Here is a 25506-nt window from a genome sequence, read left to right as displayed (position 1 = left end):
ACATTGTTTACAAACAAACAAGAATTAAATTAAATACAAGTCAGCAAATCGCACCAACACAAACCGGTTTCATTGTTTTTCATCCATTTCTAACCACACAGTTTAAACAATAAAATCTTTCAGTGTTCAGATCTCCCCACAGTATGACTATGCACCACTCTTAGCCAGTATTTCAACATTCAGGAACTTACTATGATTAAATCAATGCAGGGAACAAGGTTGGCATGGAAATGAAATGAGAGTGTGTGGTATTAGTTCCTGCACAGTTACACCCAGCTGCATTACAGATCTATTGTTTCAACACACCACAAAACTCCCCTTTTGAACTGAGGCAACGAAATCAGCCTAAAACTAAATTCAAATTCTGCTTTGACAGATGTTTAAAGAAACATTTCCACAGGTTCTTGGATAGAACGGGTTTAGAGGGATATGGGGCCAAACACAGTCAGGTGAGACTTGTGTAGATGGGACATGTTGGCAAGCGTGGACAAATTGGGCCAAAGTGCTTTTTTTTAATGCCAATGACCATGACCTCAACGGTACACTGTGAAATAAATACACGTTACAGCACAGTTCAGAATTATTTTAAATTCTACATTTCCAGCTATTTGAGAAAATGTAAATGCTATAGTTCCATCCATTTCCAAAATGAATCAAGGCTTAAACTCAATTCGAATTCTGGTTAGTTAGAATATACATATTTCAATACTTTTTACAGCAAAGTTCAAGATGAATTCAAGTTTTGCAATTTCGGCTATTTGAGAAAATATCCAATGAGGAATTCATCTTATTATGAAACAAACTACAAATATTGTATCAGCACATTAAAATGAATATTTGCATTTAAAAGTTATCAGTAACATTAAAAGTGAAGCAAAATTATATCATAGTGCAGCAAAATGTGATTATTGTTTAGTTTAGTTTATCATTGTTAGGTGTACTGAGGTACAGTGAACAGCTTTTTTGTTTTGTGCTATCGAGACAGTGAAAATCCACAGTGTACAGATACAGGATAAATGGAATACAGTCTAGTGTAAGATAAAGTCCAGTAAAGTCTGTGGGTCTCCAATGAGGTAACTCAGGACCGCTGTTAGTTGGTGATAAGATAGTGGTTGTCATGGTTTTCATTGTAGTTTTAGAGATACAGCGTTGACCAGGGATTCCCGTACACTAATTCTATTCTAAACACTAAGGACAATTTAGAATTTACAGAAGCCAATTAACCTACAAACCTGCACATCGTTGGAATGTGGCAGGAAACTGGAGCACACGGAGAAAGCCTACAGGGTCACAGGGAGAAGGTACAATCTCCTTACAGACAGCTCCCATAGTCAGCATTGTAACTGGGTCTCTGGTGCTGTAAGGCAGCAGATACAACGCTGTGCCATTGTGCCGCCCTTAACATTTCACAGTCTTTTAAGTGGAGTTCCAAACGGAGTTCAGTGCAACTCCAGCCAGGGTCCCGTGTCAAAGAACTGCAAACATACACTTTCCAAAGATACATATCGGTCTTTCTGCAAAAATAATGGGAGACATATCTTCTGAACATCACAGAAAATAAAACATACCCGAGGCTTTAATAGCTCTAGTAGCGGCAGATTGTCCAAGCTCGAGGGAATAAACAAAAACGTCCGATTTCTTCTCTCCACCAGCCAGAGTTAACTGTCAAAAGAAGACGTCATGCATCTGAATTATTTTTATACTTTAAGTTTGGAAGCAATATTTTCTCTGACCTGCCTTTGCAAAAAGTCGAGTACCACCAACATTGTCAGGACACAGAACTATGGAATAACGGAACATACTATGGAATAACGGAGACATAAGGAACTGCAGATGCTAGAATCTTGAGCAATTACAAAGAGTGCCGGAGGAACTCAGCGGGTCAGCCAGAATCTGTAGAGGGAATGGACAGGCAACGTTTCGGACCTGAAGAAGGGTACAAACCAGAAATGTTGTCTGCCTATTCCCCCCGTAGATGCAGGATGATCTACTAAGTTTCTCCAGCACAATTGAATAACAGATGATAGACACAAATTGCTGAAGTAACTCAGCAGGACAGGCAGCATCTGTGGAGGGAAGGGTAGCGTTTGTGGTCGAGACCCTTCTTCAGACGGAAACTCAAGCGAGAGGGAAACTAGACGTACGAAAAGGTACAGAACAAATCAAAGCCAGTTCCAATGACCAATGAAAGATGGAGCCCACAACGGTCCATTGTTGACTGTGGAAGAACAATAACGAAGATGAACCATTGTGGGCTCTGCATTTCCTTGGTCATTGGCATTTGTTTTGGACCTTTTCGTACCTCTAGTTTCCCTCTGTCCTGATTCAGTCTGAGGAAGGGTCTCAGCCCAAAATGTCACCTATTTCTTTTCTCCAGAGATGCTGCCTGACCCCTTGAGTTACTCCAGCATTTTATGCCTATTTTTGGTGTTAACTAGCATCTGCAATTCCTCCCTACACACCATTCCATACACATTATCCTTCATACACATTATACACTAACAGTTTGGATGCTTTGAATAGCTGATTAATAAAGACCTTTGAATCAAAGTTTTAATGCCCATTTACGAACTAAAATAAAGTGATTAGTCATTTATCATTTTAGATGGGGAAGTAGCGTTTGCTATGAAGTCATTTATCTGGCAAACACAATCTCCAAGAAGAAAAACAGGAAATAATGGCACAAGTTTTCATATCCGTTCAGTGACTACAGTTCAGATTCAGATTCAGATTCAATTTTAATTGTCATTGTCAGTGTACAGTACAGAGACAACGAAATGCATTATCACAGTGCAGTACGGAGCTTGAGTTACTTTACAGATAACCTATTTCAGAAGTAATTATCGTCCGAGGTATGTGGAGGAGAACTTTCTACCCTGCTATAGTTGGCACCCCGTAGCATAGTGGTACAGCTACTGCCTTACAGCGCCAGAGACCCGGGTTCAATCCTGACTATGGGTACTTTGCCACACATGATGCCAAGATAAATGAATCTCATCTGTCTGCACATGCTCCATGCCCTTCCATTCCCTGCATATCCACCACTATCGCTGACACCCTGAATCTATCGAGGGAAGAACTCACCCGTACTCAGGTCTAGGCCTGATATTGACCCAGTTGTCGGCCGGTTTCATTGCTCCTGATGCAAGCAGGGTGCACACACAACGTGGAGAAAGGGGCAGAACTGGTGTTGGCTCACTGCAACCAATATAGTTCATGGAGATAATACACTGAACATGGATCAGTACAGCACAGAACAGGCCCTTCAGCCCACAATGTCTGTGTCAAACTTGATGCCAAGGTAAAACTAATCCCATCTGCCTGCATTCATACAATTATCTTAAGAACTTCCAATTGAAACCAAAACCCAACTTTGTTTTAGGTTTAGGTTCATTATTATAATATGTACTGCGATAGTGAAAAGCTTTGTGTTTGCATGTTCTCCAAACAGCTCAGACAGACCATACACAGTTCAAAATCAGTTCAAACTCAAATACAATAGAAAGATACAGAGTGCGGAATGCAGGTCTGGGCACCATTAAAAATAAATCACTTCACACCAAATAAAGATTTCCTGAAAGAAATACCACCAGAATTTAATGTGTAAACCTCAGAAATGGATATGCGGAATGTAGCTGGCTGTGTACTTTGGTTCAGTTTACACACTGAGAGAGACAAACAGCAGGCCTGGTTTGTTGCTGCAATGAAGGACCTGGTGGGCTGCGGCCCTCAGGCCCGAGCTCGGCCCCCTGCACCTTCAAGGCCGGCTCCAGGAGGTTCCCCGGGACACAGTGGAGGTCGGGCAAGGAGAGGAACATCGGTTTGTGGGCTGAGCTAGTGGAGGGTGACAGAGGAGGTCCTGCAGCAGTCTGGAGCTTACCTGGATCGGGAGTTGCTCCAGTACATCCAGCATATGGACCGGACTTTAGACTTTTGTAAATGGCGCCAAAATATGGTGAGTTACCCTTGTTTATTTAATTATATTTATGTATGGTCTATCTGATCTGTTTGGGGAGCACACAAAAATAATTTCACTGTGCGGTGCATATGTGACAATAACAAACCATTGAACCATTGATAACAGTGTTGGTGTGAGACTTTCACCTCACTGGGTCCCGGGCAAACATGTACATTTACCTCTGCTTGGTAGAGTTGGATTAACACCGGGCGAGCAGCATTTCGACAGTAATAAAGAATCAGATCACCCATGATGGGAAGCCTCTCTGGTAGTCGCTGCTCAGCTGAAGAGTTCTCCAGCTTCAAAGGCTCCTACAAGAACAGACAACAATCACATGGTAGCATTCATCAGAAAAGCCTTAGTTCATAATATTTTACGTTTATTAATAATTCAGAAAACATCTGCCTGGTCAATGGTCATCCACATTTCAACAAATATGCATCCATTCTGTTTCTCCTTATTCCCCATATAAAACATAGAAACATTCACAGGGTGGTGAATCTGTGGAATTCATTGCCACAGATGGTGGTGGAGGCCATCAATGGATATTCTTAAGGCAGAGATTATCAGATTCTTGCTTAGTGCGGGTGTCAGAGGTTATGGGGAGAGAGAAGGCAGGAGAATGGGGTTGACAGGGAAAGATAGATCAGCCATGATGTGAACTTAAGAAAAATGCAGCATGTTGGAAGGAACTGCAGATGCTGGTTTATCCAGAAGATAAGACACAAAGTGCTGGAGTAACTCAGCGGGTCAGGCAGCATCTCTGGAGGAAAGGAATAGGTGACGTGTCGGGTCGGAACCGTTCTTCACAGATTCACAAATACAGCACAGGAACAGGCCCTTAGGCCCACAATGTCTGTTCCAGACAAGATCATCTTGTTAATTCTTCATATCTCACTAGTTCCACCTCTGTTGCAGAGTTCACAACTTTATTTTGATATCATCATGGTTCATCATTTGTTTTCAACTGCTCCCATTTTTTGACTTGTCTGCTTTCCCTTTCAATTCACATTTTGAACACTTTCTAGCAGCAGTTCCGTGCTCATGGTGGATAAACCAGTTTGGTGGGATACAACATTCAGAGTTTGTGTTACATCAGTGTTGTACAGTTTGTTCAGTATTTGCCCAGTTTCCAACTGGGATCAACAGAAACTAGACATACAAATTGTTATCTTGGACATTACACAGATTATACATATCTGCAACAAATGATACAAAGAAGCTGGTTCATATTTTAACGATCTGTGAATAGAGAAATCTATTACTCTCTTCCCTTCTCTACTCACGTGGCCAACATGTTCCTCTTCCTCTTTTAGTGTAGATACAGCACGAAACAAGGCCCAACGATCTCCATACCCCACACACTGGGGACAATATACAATTACCAAAGCCAAATTTACCTACAAACCTGTCCAGGAGGAGGACACCAGAGCACCCAGTCACAGGGAGAATGTACAAACTCCATACAGACATAACCCGTAGGCAGTATTGAACCCAGCTCTTTGGCGCTGTAATGCCCCTGTCCCACTTAGGAAACCTGAACGGAAACCTCTGGAGACTTTGCGCCCCACCCAAGGTTTCCGTGCGGTTCCCGGAGGTTTTTGTCCGTCTCCCTAACGGTCGAAAGTGGTTTCCGCTTCTTCGATGTTCCGGAGATTATTTCAAAAAATTCAAAACCGGCCGCGACTAAAAATAGGTTGCCGTTTTAAAAATCGGTAATTGTTTTAGTGGTAGCCGGTTGCGATGCTAGTTGAAAGTGGTTGCCGGAGGTTGCAGGTGGTTGCCGGAGGTTGCAGGTAGTGGAAGGTAAGACCTCCCTGGTGGAATAAAACGGTGAAAATAAGGTCTTACCTTCCACTATTCGAGAGCAAAGAAAACAAAACCTGTAAATAACACATAATTTAAAGGTTAACGGTTGCCACAATCCCGGCACATTTATGTTTACCTGGCAAAGCAGAGTTGTTGGTAACGTCTGCAAGTCTAGAATGTTGCGCTCATACCAGGAGTCCAACATGCCAATGTATCGGGCAATGTTATTGGTGCTATCTATTTCTTTGGGCTCATTCGAGCCAAAATCCTAAAGTGTTAATAAAGCCAAAATGAGGTGTGGACGAATAGTATTTATTTCATCATATTTAATTTTGAATCGGTCCTTCTGGCAAAAATACCCAGAACTGGTACTGCTACCAGGCATTCAGTTCAAGTCAAAGCAAACAGACAAACACATTTCATGCTTTGCAGAAAATTCTTATTTATGTTCAGAAAGGAAACGTCTGAGATCTTTCTCATGAACTTGGCACATCTGCTAGTTTGCTGGGCAGATCCCAAAGCCCTGATGAAAGGCAGCCAGGTGTCGCCACTGATACTGCCCCACATCTTCAACGTCCTGGCTTTGACCCTGAGTTTATAAAACTATGTGAGACACAGATAGGGTAGACAGTCAGAACATTTTTTCAATGTCCAACACTAGAGCCTTTTATTTTACACAGAGAGTAGTGAGGGCCTTGAACACATTGCCTGAGATGGTGGTGGAGGCAGATATGATAGTGGCATTGAAGATGCGTTTAGATAGGCACATGGAAATGTGGGAATAGATAGAGGATATGGATCACATACAGGTTGATGAGATTAGTGGAGCTTGCACCTATTCACTGCAAGCATGCGAGTCTCGACTGCGTGTTCCAGTTGTGTCCCACATGCCACGGTCAAGCAGGTTGGTAGGTTAATTGGCCTCTGTAAATTGTTCTTAGTGTAGGTGAGGTAGAATCTGCAGCACATTGATGGGAATGTAGGGGGAATGAAACAGGACTTGTGTGGGATTGGTGTCACTGCAAGCTTGGTGGTCAGTGTGTCTTTGTCCTCTAATCCGCTCCAGTTCTCCGACCCCTTACCTCGAATCAATGCTCTTTGGATACAAACACCTCGCTGAGTGTGAAGGTTTCTTTATTCCTTGCCTATCCACGCTCCCTCAATCAAATTAAATCTCAACCTTCTCAGCTCAAAGAAAACAAACCCAGCCTATATTTATCTTCTCACGGCTGTAAAGCTCCATTCATGATAACATCTGGTGAATCTTCTCTACACCTGCCCATGGAACTTCCATAAATAATATTCATCTTAGTGCACTATTCAGGGGACATTAAGCTCAGTGCACCAATTACACTTCACAAAACAAACTAAGGTCCTGCCCAAAGACTGGCCTTTACTCTGTATCCCTGTCTAAATGTCACAGGGAATCACAGGATACAAGTGGTGGTGGAACAGTCAACATGGTATTACAGACTTCATTCTACCTGAAACGTCTCCGTTTCCGTGTCTGCAGACTTGCTGCCAGAGACCTACTTCAGCATTTTGTGTCTATATTAGGACTAAAACAATGTTCTAAACTCAGACCTAAATGTAAGCACGCCTTATTTGTACAGCACCAATTGTAATGAAATGCCATTCTTAATCCTTGATTTGGACTGAGACAGAAAGATGTGCAATTTATGTTATTTTTCTTTTATAATCACAGAGTGTGCGTGTGTGTGTGTGTATGTATATGTGTGTGTGTGTGTGTGTGTGTGTGTGTGTGTGTGTGTGTGTGTGTGTGCGTGCGTGTGTGTGTGAGAGAGAGAGAGAGAGAGAGAGAGAGAGAGAGAGAGAGAATATTTATTCTTAACACAGATCCAAAGGCAATGAAATTATACTTTGATGCTATATGAACAGAAAAACAGCATTCAATAAAACTCATACCATGATATGATTATAATGATTGCTATCAAAATATTAGACAATAATTAAATCTGGTTAATCCAATTATTACTTGTTCATCCATGCAACAAAGTGAGATGTATTTACCATTTGCACGGAGGCCCTTTGTTGATAGTCCGTGGGTGAGCTTGTGACCTGCACGGGGCTACCGAGTGCATTTTGATGCAGAGGAATATAAAAAAATTGCATCCTGAAGTACTTTGTTAGAAAGGGTGTTTTGCTTTCTTTTAATCTGAAAGAAAATGCATAATTAGATACCCAACAAATTTCTGATGGAGCCAGATTGTAACCCCCTTCAAAGCAGACAAAACAGAGATAGGTTAGATTATTGATTGGTGCAGGTGTTAGAAGGCAGGAGAATGGGGTTAGGAGGGAGAGATAGATCAGCCATGATTGAATGGAGGAGGAGATTGAAGGGCCGAATGGCTATCTTCAGTGCAAACCAACATCTGCAGTTCCTTCCTGCACAGAGGTTCGATACTATTCACATTAGGGTTGTCTCCTGTCTGAGAACGGGTCTGGAACCCAAAACATCAGCTATCCATGTTCTCTAGAGATGCTGTCTGATCTGCCAAGTTGCTTCAGCATTGTGTCTACTTTTGTAAATCAGCACCTGCAATTCCTTGTATCTGCAGAATAGCAATGTGATTTGTTTACACCTTGGGATGAATTCTCAGAGCACAGAGGGGCACTTGCTGATAAAGTAACTCCTTTGACGAGAATACTTTTGCATGATAGTCCCGCCCCGTTCACAAGCACTTTACAGCCTTTTTCAATCCTGGTGACATTTGGGACTTCCGTGAAATGTTCCACTGCCTGGGTACTTGGTGCAATGTTACCGAGGCTAATCAACCTGCAACCCCGCACGGCTTTGGGATGTGGGAGGAAACTAGATCACATGGAGGAAACCTGGGAGAACATGTAAACACCAAACACACACAACATCCCAGACCAGGATCGAACCCAGGTCTCTGATATTGTGAGGCAGTGGCTCTCCCAGCTGCATCATCATGCTGTTCATAAGGCCATGAGGAATAGTAGTAGAATTAGGCCATTCGGCCCATCAGTCTACGCCATTCAATCTATCTCTGCCTTAAAAAATATTCACTGACTCAGCCTCCACAGCCTCCTGTGGCGAAGAATTCCAGAGATTCCCCACCCTTGACTTTCTCCTCATCTCCTTCCTAAAAGAAGGTCCTTTAATTCTGAGGCTGTGACCTCTAGCCCTAGACTCTACCACCAGTGGCAACATCCTCTCTGGATTTAGTTCTGGGAAAGATGCTCACTTTACACAAACTGGTTAAAGATGTAGGATTATCGTACCTAAGTTTGCTGTAAGCTCTTGCAATTTTCCCTAGAATCTTGTCAGTACCAAAGACGACAACTCGCAATGTCATGGTTTTGCAATCATCCTCAAAGCTGAGATATGGTCTACGTTTGAAGGAGGTGTTCTGTTGTGACCTTTGTTCGTGCTGGCATTTGTAGCCCGCATGTTGCGGCAAAGAGTTTGAACGCCTGGATTTCATTGGGGGCTTAGATTTTATTTCAGTGCAGCCCAAACTTTCAGCTCGTCGAAGAGGCAATGATCCCGACATGGAAGTTCCTTTACAAAGATTTGAGTAAGAGTTGTTTAGACTGTACTTTGGATCTGCCTTCGCTGTCAGTGTGCTTCTGGTTTTGAAGAGCTTGCTTAATTTTTTTGTCAATTTCTTTCCCACCGTGTTCTGTTTTTCTTCTTTCTGCTCCGATGTCCCCATCATTTCAGATGAACTTTCATCTCCATCCTCTACATAGCCGCTGTCCATGTAATCCGAGAGATTCGAGACAAATGATTTCATGTAGTCATTGGATGAGGGAGATATTGTAGAGAGCACAGAATCCCGCTCGTTTTCAATGACATCATCTTCTTCCTCCACATCCTTCTCTTCCTCTTCATTACTTTTGTGGTGCAATGGAAGCACGACAGTGTCAGGGACCTCGCACTCTTTCAGGAGAACTTCTTGTAAAACATCTAAAATAAACAATGAAGAAATGGAACTATATTGTAGCATACACATGGATCCAGAATGTTACAAGGTTCAAGACTACTATTGCAATAATTCACACACAGCATCATACAAAACCAGGCTATGTTCAAGACTGCCATTGCAATAATTCACACACAGCATCATACAAAACCAGGCGACTTTCTCCAGTTGTGAAGTAGAAACATCAAATCATAGAGAGATACAAAGTGATGGAGGAACTCAGTGGATCAGGCAACGTTTCACGTTGGGACCCTTCTGCAGACTAACTAGAACAACAAGTGTTGCACTGTACCTCAGTACACTTGATAATAAACTAACATTAACTAAACTGGAGAGCACACAAACATTATAACTTGGTACACGTGGCTATAATAAACTGAGACCAACACCAAATCTGTGATGTGGAGAATGACTTGAACATTATTTTGTTGCTGTGTGCTTACCAAAGTTATCCTGGTCCCAGTGATAACTGTAGCAGTTTGCAACCGGCAGAGGGATTGTTTGCAGCTTAGCCTTCCTGTCACTGCCTATAAAAGGTAACAAAGGATTAGACATTCCATTTAATGTAGTGTCAAATAGTCAATGTTTAAGTCATTCTATCCCAGACTATATACAAATGTGTTATAGGATCTTTCATAAAGCCAATACTCTTGGAGGTACTTCACCCAAAGAGTCCACACCTGCCATCTACTGATGTGAAGAAAACACTAAGAGCAGGAGTAACTCAGCAGGTCAGGCAGCATCTGTGGAGGACATCGATGGGTGATGTTTTGGATTGGGGCTCTTCTTTAGAGACTGTAGGAGGGAGGGAAAGCTGGAAAAGAGAGATGGGGGCAGGACAAGTGATAGATGGATAAATGGCAGATGTGTGGAGTAAGTGACGAAAGCTAGAGGTGAAAAGAAGACAACGGGTGTCAGATACAGGGAGAAAAGGAGTGTAATGCAAAGCCAGAGGGAGGGATATGGGTGGAGGGAGGGAGGGATATGGGTGGAGGGAGGGAAGGATTTGGGTGGAGGGAGGGAAGGATTTGGGTGGAGAGAGGGAGGGAGGGAGGGAGGGAAGGATTTGGGTGTTGGAGAATTCAATGTTCATAGTGTTGGGTTGTGAACTACTGATGAATACATGGAAAATCAACAACAATTGTAATGTTCCATCCTTACTTATGTATTAGGGGAATTCATAGAGATATTAGGAGATGCATTGGGAAGGTTAAGGCCTCTGCAAATTGGAGGAGCAGCACCTGATATTTTGCTTCAGAATCTCACTGAGCTTTCATGTTTCATTTGGGGATCAATCAAATCCTGTGGGTATCTCATGGCACAATAACTAATTTAGAATCAGATTCATATGGATGTTCATCTTTGTGTTAGGACTGCCTGGAGATGATGTTTCAGACAGGGAGCCTTCTTCAGCTGCTGAGTTCCTCCAGCACTTTCGCTCAAAATTCCTGCATCTGCACTTCCTTGTATCACCAACATTAGACATCGGGGGTTGATTTTTTTTTGCTGCATGCTACTGGAAATATATCTCGCTTTAGGCAATGTCTGCTTCTTACCTTGCTGAAATTGCTTTTGAATGTTTCACACAATAGACTGTTTTGTAGCAACAGAGCAATGAGAGCCATGTGTGTACAGCACTTTATTACATCCGTGCCTACACAGGCTAGTGTTAGGTGGGGCTGAGGGATTGTCAATACCATTACAAAGGAGTTTAGTTTAGTTTAGTAATACAGCATGGAAACAGGCCCTCTGGGTCCCCAAGTCCACAGCGACCAGCGACCACCCATATCCTACACACTGGGGACAATTTACAGAAGCCAATTTATCTACAAACCTGAATGACTTTGGAATGTGGGAAGAAACCAGAGCACCCGGAGAAAACCCACACGGCCACAGGGAGAATATACAAACTTTGTTCAGATAGCACCCCCCGCCAGGATCGAACCAGTGTCCCTGTCGCCGTGTGTCAGCAACACTACCACTGTGCCGCCCTTTCTGTCACCATGTTGAATGTTTACGTACGTAAGCCTCATACACTAATGCTATGGATGTAATTTGGTTTTGTAGACAATGTAATTAATATTCCTATTTCCCAGTTTATTAATGCAGAATCTAAACAGCCTTGTTGATCAGATTAGAGTGCCATCCAGTTTTATAACTGCTAGACAAATCAACGTCACCACTAAGTGGCCAGTCAGGGTAACAGCATCTCCATGTACAGTTATAACACTGGCTTGTAAAATGTTAACTACATCACAGATTAAGAAAAGAATAATAATAATAAGAAGACAAAAGAGGGAGAACCTCATTGAAACTTCCCGAATAGTGAAAGGCCTGCCGAGATGGAGTGAATATGGAGAGGATGTTTCCACTGGTGAGAGAGTCTAGGAATATCAGCAATAATGGGGAAATAGGAAGGGAATTGAAGCCAAGGTCGATAACATATGTCATCATTTTATTGAAGAAACAAAGAATTGCAGATGCTGGTTTATACCAAAGATAGGCACAAAGTGCTGGAGTAACTCAGCGGATCAGGCAGCATCTCTGGTGAAAAAGGAAGGGTGACGTTTCTTGTCGGGACCCTTCTTCAGACTCAATCAATTTATTGGGTATTGGAATGAAATTGAGATTAAATATCAGATTGGATTAAGATTGAGAAACCAATAAGGTCTACTCTGCTTCTAATGTTCACAGTGTCTCCCGTCAATCGCCCTATATGGAGCATGAAACACAAATATGTTCATAATGATGGTGCCAACAAATGATGTACCTGCTTTAGAGAGTCCAAACCTCTCTCTAATCTCCTCTAATTTGGTCACAACATTTTCTCTGGCCTTAGCAACGTCCTTCATTGCAGCTGAGATTTCCAGAGTATCGGAACAGTTTTGAGAAAATGTCCAAGAGGTCGTTTTCAGTTCTAGACTGAAGATAAACACAAGACGGTTTCATGTAGAATGAGTTTGAAGATTTTAATTATTCCCAGTAATTTTAAATATTTATAATCATTTATTAACCATCTGACTGGTTACATGGATGTAAAAAGTAATCAATGATACTTAATTTTTTTTTAATAGATACCCTAAGGACAGCACCAATGTTTATTAAACAAACTATGTACTACAGATGCCTGCGAAGTACTTTGAAGTAAAACAAATCCATTGCAGTAAGTCAGGGTGCAGTTATGGATTAAGTCCTCAGCTGTATCATGAAAAATCCCCCAAATCTTGTTTTCATATTACATAGAAACATAGAAATTAGGTGCAGGAGTAGGCCATTCGGCCCTTCGAGCCTGCACCGCCATTTAATATGATCATGGCTGATCATCCAACTCAGTATCCCGTACCTGCCTTCTCTCCATACCCTCTGATCCCCTTGGCCACAAGAGCCACATCTAACTCCCTCTTAATTATAGCGGGATGTAGACGGCTCATATTTAGGATATCATTCCATGTTTTTCTTTTTTTTTAAACGAGACGCATTAAATGTGCAACAAATAATGGGCACATTCTTCCTGACTTACAGCATTTTCTAGAAACAAGGAACTGCAGATGCTAGTTTTCCATAGGAGGACACAAAGTGCTGGAGTAACTCAACTGGTCAGGTAGAATCACTGGATAGGTGGATGTTTTGGATCGAGATAGATCGAAGATGTCTATCTACCCATGTTCTCCAGGGATGCTGCCTGACTCACTGGGTTAGTCCAGACATTGTTCTTGTATTGTTCGTATTTCAAATCTCCATCACCTACGATACTTTGTTTTGTAAAGGATGATAGAGGGTGACTCGTTCAGTTGCCTGCCTCGTTTTTCTGTACCAATATTCATTTTTGATTTATTCTATCTACGGGCATTCTGTCTTTCCCTTTGACATAAACCTGTCTTATATTATCCACAGGCTGGCGACTGTACAGACCAAGTCATTATGATTGCATTATTTAAAGCTGCGTTTCTCAAGGATTTTATTAAAATCACCGCCATCACATAATGGAATTATTTCACATTTATGCATTCCTATTAACAGGAAGCTTCTTTACCTCAAGGGCACTTTGAATATCATTCAAATTGTACTTCACACCAAAGGCCGCCTGGTACATGTGCTTAATCAGAGTGATGTGAGAATCTCTGGCGGGCTCACACTTGCCGCTCATCTTCTCAGCCACTGATATAAAGCTGTTGGATACTTCAGAGGAATTAAGCAAAAGCACCGTTCTGCAGGAGAGGGATAAAACAAATGGAAATGCCGTGAACACACATTCGATTGTCAGTATGTACAACAAAAGTTGTCTTTCTTTCTGACATTTAATCTAATTCCCCAGAAGTATTTTTACACAAGTAGAAGTTGTAAACAGCTTGGACCTGTCGGCTGTGGGACAAGGGACCAAGTATTACGTTATGTCACCAACTAATTACTATTCCAATTCCAGTTTAGTCCATACTAAGCCAGAGGAGGCAGTTAAGACAGGTATTATCACAATGTTCAAGAAACATTTGGACAGGTACATGGGTAGGACAAGTTTAGAGGGATATGGGCCAAACTCAGGCAGGTGGAACTAGTATAGATGGGCCATATTGGTCAGCGTGGGCAAATTGGGCCAAAGGGCCCGTTTCCTCGCTGTATGACTCTACGAGTCATAGACTCTGAGCCAGTTATGAAACGATAACATATGGTATTAAGGCAATGTTAAACCGGACACAGCTCGACACAGTTCAACCCAGAGATGTTATGCTCAAGAAGTCAAAACATTCAGACAAAGCAGAACGTTATGAAAACTTAACGCTCAGTATTTTAGTTGTTTTGGTTTCAGAGATACAGCGGGAAAGCAGGCCCTTCGCTGAGTCCATGCTGACCAGCGATCATCCGCAAACTAGTTCAATCTTACACCACACAAAGGACAATATACAGAAGCCAATTAAGTTTCAAAGCTACACCTCTTTGGGGTGCAGGAGGAAAGTTGAGCACCTGGAGAAAACCCACGCAGTCACAGTAAGAATGTCCAAAGTCCGAACTGACAGCACCTGTAGTTAGGATTGAACCTGGGACTTTGGCGCTGTAATGCAGAATCTCTGCTGCTGGGCCACTGTGTCGCCCTAATTGTTAATGTTCGGAGAAGATTAAGGTCGTAGTTATACAGCACAGAAACAGGCCCATCAGGGCAACTCATCCAGACTGATCATGATGCCTCATTTAAACTAATCCCATTAGCAATTAATGTTTAACCTGAGACAGAATATCTGGAACAGGGAATTAATTACTCCTGAGGATCTGTATCTTATATTTTATTTAATTTAGTTTAGAGATACAGCATGGAAACAGGTCCTTTGTCCATGCCGGCCATCGATCACTAACACTGGTTCTATGTTATCCCACTTCTGTATACACACCATACACACTAGGGGGCAATCTAGAGGCCAAATAACCCACAAACCTGCACGTCTTTGGGATGTGGGAGTAAACCGGACCCCTGAAGGAAACCGAAGCGGTCACAGTGAGAACGTGCAAACTCCACACAAACAGCACCCCAGGACAGGATCAAACCTGAATCTCTGGGGCTGTGAGGCAGCAGCTCTACCCTCTGTGCCAAAGTGCCACCCTTGAAGTGGCAATGTGAGACATGTTCTTCACAAAAACATTACAATTAAATGTAGAAATCTATTATTTAACTGTTGCTTCTTAACTGGCCCTTTTCCTTTGTGTTTGTGCGTACTTGAGTTAGCTGTTGTGGTGAAGTTTTAGTAAGAAGTACATCGACTGGAGATTCTGCAGTGTTAAGGTAGAGCTGTGTAGCAGGCAGCCAATGTGGAGCTACTGCAAGAGGCCAGGGTGGGATTGGTGTAGTGGAATGTCATGGATCAACACTATCTGTAGTCTGGGCTCTGGAGAGGGGGGGTCCATGAGCAAAGGGTATCCAACGGATGTGGAGTCGAGGCTCGTCAGGTTTGTATACTACAATACAGGAAGAACATGTTGCAGGTATACAAGACGTGGGTGAGGTCACATTTACAGAGCTCAGTTCTGGGCACCATGTTATAGGAACGATATTGTCAAGCTGGAAAGGGTGCAGAGAAGATTTAGGAGGATGTTGCCAGGACTCAAGGGCCTGAGCTATAGGGAGAGGTTGAGGAGACTAAGACTTTATTCCTTGGAGCGCAAGAGGATGAGGGGTGAACTTATCCAGGTGTCTAAAATCATGAGAGGAATAGATTAGCAACTCTGTCTCTTGCACCGAGTAGGGGAATCAAGAACCAGAGGGCAGAGGTTTAAGGTGAAGGAGGAAAGATTTAATAGGAACCCGAGGGGTAGCCTTTCCACACAAAGGGTGGTGGGTGTAAGGAACGAGCTGCCAGGGGAGGTAGTTGGGGCAAGTGCTATCACAACATTTGGACAGGTACATGGATAGGACAGGCTTAGAGGGATATGAGCCAAATGCAGGTAGGTGGGACATGTTGGTGGGTGGGACAGGTTACACAAAAAAGCTGGAGCATCTATGGAGCGAAGGAAATAGGCAACGTTTCGGGCCGAAACCCTTCTTCAGACATGTTGTGGGTGGGATATGTTGGTCGGTGGGACAAGTTGGGCCAGGTGACCTGTTTCCACACTGTATGACTCTACGATTATGACTAACAGGAGTTGGACAATGTGTGTGGCTCAGAGTCAGATTTCTGGTGCATTTCGAAATAATTAATCGTTTTGTCAAATAGAGCTGCGTTATGATTTACTTTAAATGAATTCTGAAGATTCTCAGCAGGTGATGCAGCATCTGTGGAGAGAAAAAAAACATTGCAGGTCCAAGATCATTGATCAGAACCAGATGGAAGGGCCTTTCATTGGCCTGCAACACTAACGCTTCTTTCTCCACAGATGTTGGCTGATCATGATCAGAAGACACAGGAGCAGAACGATGCCATTCAGCCCATTCAGTGTGCTTCCCCCTTCGATCATGTTTGTTCCCTCTCAACCCCATTCTCTTGCCTTCTCCCCATAGCACCAATACTAACTCACCATTGCAATAATACCCAACAATCTACTGAGTATCTACGGCATTTTCTGCTTTTATTTCAGCAAATGCAATATTTTACTGTTCAGTGATAAATAACTTTCAGCATTCCCAGTAGTTTCAGTTTTAGAGATAGAATGTGGAAACAGGCCCTTCGGCCCCACTGAGTCCACACTGACCATGATCACCCCCATACAGTAGTTCTATCCGACATGAAGGACAATGTACACAACCTACAATCCTGGACGTCTTCCGAATGTGAGAGGAAACTAGAGAAAGCCCACGGGATCACGGGGAGAATGCACAAACTCCGTACAGACAGCACCCATAGTCAGGATTGAACCTGGGTCTCTGGAGCTGTAAGGCAGCAACTCTACCGCTGCGACACTGTGCTGCCCTTTCATTCTACCAAGCTCATGCCTGGATTCTAAAGTTCACCCGTGCTATCTACAAGACGTTAAACTGTTCCAAAAATTTCTAGAAAGTGATTTTTTTTCCAAGCAAATAATGTTTGATTAAGTTTAAAAGAAAGCACCTTGAATTAAAATAATATTCAATAGCTGAAGCTACACAAATATCCACTGGAAAAGCAAATATTTCACATGAAGCGCCAAACGTTTCATTAATCAAATTGACGGGGTTATAAAAACTTATACTTGTCCATTACAGAGGGACAAACCGCTCGCGATGCATTTAATAAGAATAAAGTGTATCCCTGCCAGTAGGTGGCAGAATTGGGACAAATATCTCCACAAAGGCCTAAATCTTATTTGATGCAGGATCTGGAATCGAAACATCGATCCTCACTCGATCTTCACAGATGTCACCCGATGCAAATGAGTTAGAACAGAGAACATAAAATAGTAAACCACAAATCAGGCCCTTCGGCCCATTCTGTTGGTGCTGAACATGATGCCAAGTTCAACTGATCTCATCTATCATTCCATGATTCATATCCCCCAATTCCTTGCACTTCCATGTGCCTATCTGAAAATCTCTTAAACGCCACCATGGTATCTGCCTCCACCACCACCACCCCTGGCAATGCATTCCAGGCCCCCACCACTCTCTGTGTGTAAAAAAAAGCCTCGTACATCTCCAGTAAAATTTCCTTCTCTTACCATAAAGCCATGTCCTCTAATGTTGGGCATTTCAACCCTGCGGAGAAAAAGTTCCAACTGTCTACCCTATCTATGCCTCATAATTGTATATACTTCACTCCAGTCTCCCCTCAACGTTCCAGGGAAAACAAGACATATACACAGACATATTCAGTACTTTTTATATATCATTTGGGGCCTTACATGGTCTTGTTTTGAAGATTTTTGGTTGTTAATCCTTGTTCAGCTCTCACCAACCTCTGGAATGAGATTCCTAAGGGTGAAATAGTCTAATTACTACGTTAAATTTAACAGGCAAATTAAACCTTCAATATAAAATTGTTATCAATGAGTAAACAAATAACATTGTTTTAGAAAGAATGAATGAATGAATAACACGAAACATCAAGTGTAGCACTTCATTCTCACGTATAAATTCAGGGAGACCAGTTCCTCTTGACCAGGAAAACAAATTAATCCAATTTCTAAAACTTTCCCAGATTTGAAATTGAACTTTCAGTTCCTCAAGAGACACAAAAAGCTGGAGTAACTCAGCGGGTCAGGCAGCATCTCTGGAGAAATAGATAGGTGACGTTTCAGGTCAGGACTCTACTTCAGACACATAGCTGTCCACCCTATCTACGCCGATCACAATTTTATATATTTCCATCGATCTCCCCATAACCACTGACCCTTGGGGAAAACAACCCACGTTTGTCCATAGCCTCAGAATAAAAGGACTCGTCTTTAGAATGGAGATGAGGAGGAATTTCTTTGATCAGTGGGTGGTGAATCTATGGAATTCATTGCAACAGACGGCTGTGGAGGCCAAGTCAATGGATATTTTTGTGGAGATTGATACATTCTTGATTAGTCGAGGGCCTGTCCCACTTGGGTGTCAATTGCGCATCACGCAGATGGCGAGCGAAGATTTTGTACATCCCAAAATCTGAGAGCGCTGCACGTGACTGCGCATCACTGCCTATGTCACCACGCACCATGCACGCACCACGACACGTAAATGATGTCACGTAAATTACGCGCAAATGGGACAGGCCCTTAAGGGTGTCAGGGGTTATGGGGCGAAGGCAGGAGAATGGGATTGAGAGGGGAAAGTTAGATTGAATGGCGGAGTAGATTTGATGGGCCGAATGGTCTAATTCTACTCCTATAACATGAACATGAATTCTTCTTGTAGCTAACATAACCCTTAGCAGCAGAAGCCAAGCTGCAAATGATTTTTAATTGTTTTTAAATGACTTTGGCATTCAGAAATCAAAACAAAGTTAACGAAAAACACTAAAGAACATCATCAAAATCATTGAAATGAAAATATCTTTTAAGCAAAATTAATTTCCCCTCTGTCTCCTAAATAAAAGTTTCATGATCCCATTTAAATCAATGAGTTGTGGATTCTACCTCAACTCTACTCAAGTGCAGGGTCTTGGAGGAGATTTATCAGTGTTAATGGTGGGAATCAAAGCAAGACTGGGATCCTTCAATGGTTCCAAAAGAGAATCTGTTGAGGGAGAAGTTGGCAGACGTAGCCTTTGGGAAAGAACAGGGAATACGATTAATAGTATAAGGTCCTTCAAAGGGCCAGAAGAGATATGATGGGCTGAAGGGCCTTCTTCGGCAGTGTAAAACCCATTGAATACCAACATCTAAAACATCCTAAAACATCTTTCCGGTCCTAATGACTATAACCATATAACAACTATTGCACAAAGTATTCCGGGAGATCGATTTCAACTTGATTATTTAGTTTTAAATCATTTGGTTTTGAGATAGAGTGGGGACACAGGCCCTTTCACCTACCGAGACCCTGCTGACCAGGAGTCGCCCGTTCAATAGTTCTATCCTACACACCAGGGACAATTTACAGAAACCAATTAATCTACAAATGTCTTTGGAATGTGGGAGGAAACTGGAGCACCTAGAGAACCTGCAGTCACAGGGAGAACGTACAAAGTAGCACCTGTAGTCAGGATCGAACCTGGGTCTCTGGTGCTGTAAGGCAGCAACTCTACCACTGCGCCATTGTTCCGCCCTGCACAATTAAGGAACCCCTCACTTGTATCCACCTATCACTTGGAAGAAGGGTTTTGGCCCGAAACGTTGCCCATTTCCTTCGCTCCATAGATGCTGCTGCACCCGCTGAGTTTCTCCAGCGTTTTTGTGTACCTCCACCAATCACTTGCCAGACTTTGTCCCACCCCATCTCTCTTCCAGCGTTTTGCCTCCAGCAACAATGAGCCTGAAGAAAGGTCCCAACTTGAAACATCGCCTATCCATATCCACCAGAGACATTGCCTGACCCACTGAGTTACTCCAGCACCTTGTGCCTTGTTTTGGTATTCCAGCATCTGCAGTTCCTGTGTCTACATTAGGGAGTTGAGTGTTGTATTCCCCTACAGTGTCACAGAAAGGCATAAAGGATTATACAAATGGAAGGGTTCCTCTGATGGAAAAAGTTCTAATTTGTTTGAAAAAAACCTCAAAATTCCCCTAAAAAATACCACGTTGTTTTGTTGCTTGATGAAGATTACGTACACACTCAGACTCGAATACTGGGAGATTTTCACTTCTGCTTCCTACTGTAAACTTTTAAATTATAATTATTAATGAATTACATTTGGGAGCAAAATGAAGAGGAGATTTCAGTTTATTGGGGTACATCCTTGCTACAAAGCAGTACATATTTTGTAGACAAAAATGTGCCCGCACACATCCTTAAATGATCAATTAAAAATCAAGCTATGTTTATCAATAATTGTTTTTCCATCAATATGCCCTTCTCTAGTCTTGATGTTGAGGCCATTCAATTTCTAATAAGCTAATAATTAAAAAGTATAAAAATATATAAAATTCAAATAATTGGAAAAGCTAGTTTTAAACATTTTAGAAGTGCTGACATGTGTATAAATGTATATAGGCACAGAAAAATCCTGTAACAGCAGGGGATGAGGAGGGTAATTGGGATTGGGAAAGGCCAACTAGGAGGCAGATGAGTTGATAAGTTCATTAGTTATTGGAGAAGAATTAGGCCATTCAGCCCATCAAGTCTACACCGTTATTCAATCATCGCTGATCTAACTTTCCCTCTCAACCCCAATCTCCTGCCTTCTCCCATAACCGTTGACACCCATACTAATTGTCAATCTCCCAATTATTTAAAAATACCCAATTACTTAGCCTCCACCGCCATCTGTGGCAATTAATTCCACAGAATCACCACCATCTGTCTAAAGAAATTGCTTATTTCCTTTCTGAAGGTACATCTGAAGAACTTCCAAAATCAAAAAGTACGTCATTAAAATTAAGTTGCCTTAAAGTGCCATCATCATCTTTCCACTCCCTTGTTTCCATCTGCCAATCCTCCTGCCCCATTATCTGGTTCCCCTATCACCTATCAGCCTCTGTCTCGCCCCTCTCTTTCACTTCTATGTTCTGGCTATCTTTGTGGACAGTTTCTTCCCAGCTGTTATCAGGCAACTGAACCATTGAACCAACAACTAAAGCCGAGAGCAGTCCTGAGCTACTAGCTAACTCATTGGAGACCCTCGGACTATCTTTGATCGGACTTTACTGTTCTGTATAAGTGTTATTCACAGTTTTCCCTTTATCATGTATCTGTACTCTGTGGATGGTTCGATTGTAATCATGTATTATCTTTTCGATGACTGGTTAGCATGCAACAAAAATGTTTTCACTGTACCTGGGGTAGACATGACAGTAAATCTAAACTCAAACTCCTTCTCTGCTTCTCAGTATTGAAACAGAATCTTGACCCAAAACGTTGCCCATTCCCAGGCCTCCTCAGATGCTGCTTGACCCACTGTCCTCTTCCAGCGGTTTCTTGTATGCTCCAGGTTCCAGCATCTGCTGTCTCTTGCAGCTCCATAGGGAACTATTCTCCTGTCTACTGCATATTATAGCCCAGCAAATTATCAAAGGAAGAGAGTAGAGAACATTTTCAAGTATGAAGTTCCCAGTGATGGCAGTGGGGAATTCAATTACCCGGATGTAAATGGGGAAAGCAAGTGTCAAGGGTTAACATCTAAGGTTAGTGTTTAGTGACTAAAGAATCTGTCGAAAGCAGATTTCACTGATAATTAAAAATCAATTGAACCAAGGTCTGTTTAAGAGAAATAATAGGATATTGAGGCAGGACACTCACCCATTTCTGCAAAGGATATCTAATTTTGGTGAATGAACAGTGACCTGACAAAGTCGGCCATTGAAAAATTGAACAAAAAATTGATATTAAAAACTATAATCAGACTGAGGAAGAAAGGTTATATTTAAGGGACAGGGAGGGGGGAGGAATTTCTGCTTTTCTAATTGTGTGTTTTATTCCACTAGTGTCTCCTTGTTTTTCTTTCTGTTAGAATATTATTATGTGTAATTGGACCAGCATCTCACAGTACTGGTGCATATGGCAATAAACTTAACTTGAAAAATATGTTGGCAAACTTCCATGACTCAACATGGAAGATGCCATGTGGGTCTTGGTGCAAAAATGGAATGGGCCAGGAAAAGGGGATCAGGAACCACTGGCTGTGGAAGTATTTAACTGAAGCAAGACTGATTCCGATATCTTGCAAAGGGATTTGGCCCCAGTGTAATGGAGTCAAATTTTGACAAATTGAACAGTAAGTGAGCGGTGGGAAGCCTTGGGAGATCTAATTCAGTCACATTCTTGGTCGAAGGAAGTACATTCAACATTCCCTGGATGATTAAAGATATAATTATTATAAGGAAACAGTAAAAGGAAGATATATTCCAGGCTCATTATTCAGTAGAGAAGTGTTGAATAGAGGTGGTTAATGGAAGAATTAAACCAGATCACAAAGGCAAGGTTGAACGATTGTGAATAGTTGAGTAGGTGATCTAAAAGGGAAGCAAAATGTCTTTAAAAATCCACGGGAATAGTAAAGAGGTAGTCAAGTAATGTGGAGTGGGTGGGGCCTGATTAATGGCCTGAGAGAAAAAGGGCATGAAAGAGACTGTAAAAAAACAAATGATATTGGTTTTCCACTGAGGAGAATTCTGCAGTTGAATGTTGTGTACATCGACTCCATTAAAGCAAAGTAAAGAGAATCCACTTGAAAAGTTGTCAATATTTCAGGAAGATTGGTCACCCAGTTCAACGTATGTTATCCAGACCAAATAATGGCAATGATTTTAGACTTTAGAGATGCAACATGGAAATAGGAGGTTTTGGCCCACCGTGTCTGCACCGCTCAGCAATCACCCCGTACACTAGCACTATCCTACATACTAGGGACAATTTACAGTTTACAGAAGCCAATTAACCTACAAACCTGCACGTCTTTGGAGTGTGGGAGGAAACCGGAGCACCCGGGGAAAACCCACACAGGTCACGGGGAGAACGTACAAACGCCCTACTAACAACACCCACAGTCAGGATCGAACCCGGGTCTCTGGCGCTGTAAGGCAGCAACTTTACCGCTGCGCTACTGTGCCGCGTTCAATGATTCTCGGTAACTCACTTAGTGGAGCTATAATGTGTTGTGGAGCAGAGCAAACAGCTGGAACAAATAATTGGGTCAGCAATGTGGAGGGAAATGGATAGTTGACATTTTGGGCCATGATTCCAGAGGAAGGATCTTGATTCTAAATGTTAACTGTGGCTTTCCCTCCACATATGCTGCCCGACCCATTAGTTTCCACCAGCAGTTTATATTTTGCTCCAGATTCCAGCACCTACCATCTCTTGTGTCTCCTAAATAGTGTTGCCAACTGCCCCGTATTAGCCGGGACATCCCGTTATGGGACCGACCTTGTCCCGTACTTGACTGCTGCAACCCGGGTGGAGGGGACTGTCGGGTCAGAGCGCCGTGTCCAGCCCCGCCTCACCCGTCCCGACGTAGTGCATCCCATGGAGTGCAGCAGCAACACCTCGCCCGTGGCCCCGTCGGTCGGCAGCACGGCCACCTGTCCAACCTTCCCTTCTCATGGCCGATCATCGGTTCATGAGTTGGATGGGGTGCTGGACCTTGTTAAACCTCCTCAGCTGGCCCAGTGACTGGGCTTTGTGTGCAGTCCAGCACCCGGGGCCAACTCATCATTCACCCAGACACGGCCGAGTCGGTCAATGAATTGCCATCAGAAATATGTCCCATATTGTGACCCTTTGTCCCTTATTTAGGAATGAGAAAGTTGGCAACCCTACTCCTAAATAAACTGTATTTAGCTCTCTGATAATGTAAGGTGCATGCACCATATGTTTAACCTGCAATGGAAACTGATGGGGATGCAAGGAACTGCAGATGCTGGTTTACACCGACAATAGACACAAAAAGCTGTAGTAACTCAGCGGGTCAGGCAGCATCTCTGGGGAAAAGGAAAAGGTGACGTTTATTCCTTTTCTCCAGAGATGACGCATGCACTAGGTGGACTTTTGAAAGCAAAGGGGCCGAGTGCCTTGTATTTATTGCAGTTCGTTAGTATTTTGTGGGTTGAATTACTGGCAAACACAATAAATATGTAAACTGATGAAGAGACTGAGAATTAAAAAGTAACTCTGATTCAATTTAATTGGATTAACCCTGAGAGCGTTTTGCATGACTAAACAAAACTAACCACAAGCATGTACTATATTTATGCAGGATGCTGCTTTTTTAAGAAGATCTTTACAATTCATGCTGGAAGCCACAGACCTTGAACTGGTTTATGCAGTCAGTTTAATTAGCTCATTTTATTTTAATCAAAGAGTATATCCAATGTGGCAGATCATAAACTAGGTAGCACAATTAATAAGAAGAAATGCTGGAGTAACTCAAGCATCTCTGAGAAAAAGAATAGGTGATGTTTTGGGTCGAGACCATACTTCACACTGAGAGCTCAGGTTCCAATGATGACAAACATGACTTAAAGTCATAGTCCTGCAGCATAGAAACAGGCCCTTCAGCTCAACTCATCCATGCCAATTATGCTCTATCCAAGCTAATATCACCTGCCTGCATTTGGCCCACATTCCCTTAAACATTTTCTATCCATGTACCAGTCCAAGTGTCCTTTAAATGTTGTAATAGAACCTACCTCAACTACCTCCATGTACCCAACACCCTCTGAAAACCTGTTGCCCCTCAGATTCCCATTAAATCTTCCCCTCTCACCGTAAACCGATGTGTCCTGGCTCATGATTCCCCTACCCTGGGTAAAAGACTCTGTGTGTTCACCCAATCAATTCCCCATCTCATTTTATGCACCCATAAGATCATTCCTCAGCAGCACGGACATTATGGGCCAAAGGGCCTGTTCTGCCCTGTACTGACTTGACTTGTACTTGACTTGACTTGTACTTGACTTGACTTGTACTTGACTTGACTTGTACTGGTTGTAGAATATCATCCCAGCTATTTGACAAATGTAATCTTTTGATAATAAATTGTTCTTACCTGGTGCCTTCAATTCATCGTCGATAAATGTTAGAAGGTCCTTGCAAATGTCACAGTAAGGTACAGGCCAGGTCAAGAGATTGTGGTAGATACTGTACGCATTCTTCAGCAAGATCGACTCTGGAGGAAAAAATGGAATCTGCAAACCACCAGACACCAGATTGAAAAGATTGATATAACATCTTAAAATCCATTTGAAACAGCAAACTTTAAAGAAAATGCAGTAAATTAGAAGATCAGGATCTTC

At 42.5% G+C, this 25506-nt stretch overlaps 1 protein-coding gene across 1 annotated transcript in view; it reads right to left on the bottom strand.

Moving 5' to 3' along the window:
- The window catches only part of pik3r5 (phosphoinositide-3-kinase, regulatory subunit 5), a 57987-nt gene that overhangs the window by 12610 nt on the left and 19871 nt on the right, over positions 1–25506 (bottom strand). The window contains 11 exon segments of the mRNA XM_055653624.1: positions 1569–1662; positions 4138–4269; positions 5904–6035; positions 7799–7943; positions 9035–9722; positions 10182–10265; positions 12509–12623; positions 12625–12660; positions 13772–13946; positions 18037–18106; positions 25260–25398. Coding sequence (XP_055509599.1) covers positions 1569–1662; positions 4138–4269; positions 5904–6035; positions 7799–7943; positions 9035–9722; positions 10182–10265; positions 12509–12623; positions 12625–12660; positions 13772–13946; positions 18037–18106; positions 25260–25398 — 1810 coding nt within the window.

The sequence above is a fragment of the Leucoraja erinacea genome, chromosome 23 (genome assembly GCF_028641065.1).
Source record: "Leucoraja erinacea ecotype New England chromosome 23, Leri_hhj_1, whole genome shotgun sequence".
NCBI classification, from domain to species: domain Eukaryota; kingdom Metazoa; phylum Chordata; class Chondrichthyes; order Rajiformes; family Rajidae; genus Leucoraja; species Leucoraja erinaceus.
Note: the sequence above shows the minus strand (reverse complement) of the source record. Positions and strands in the feature narration are given on the sequence as shown.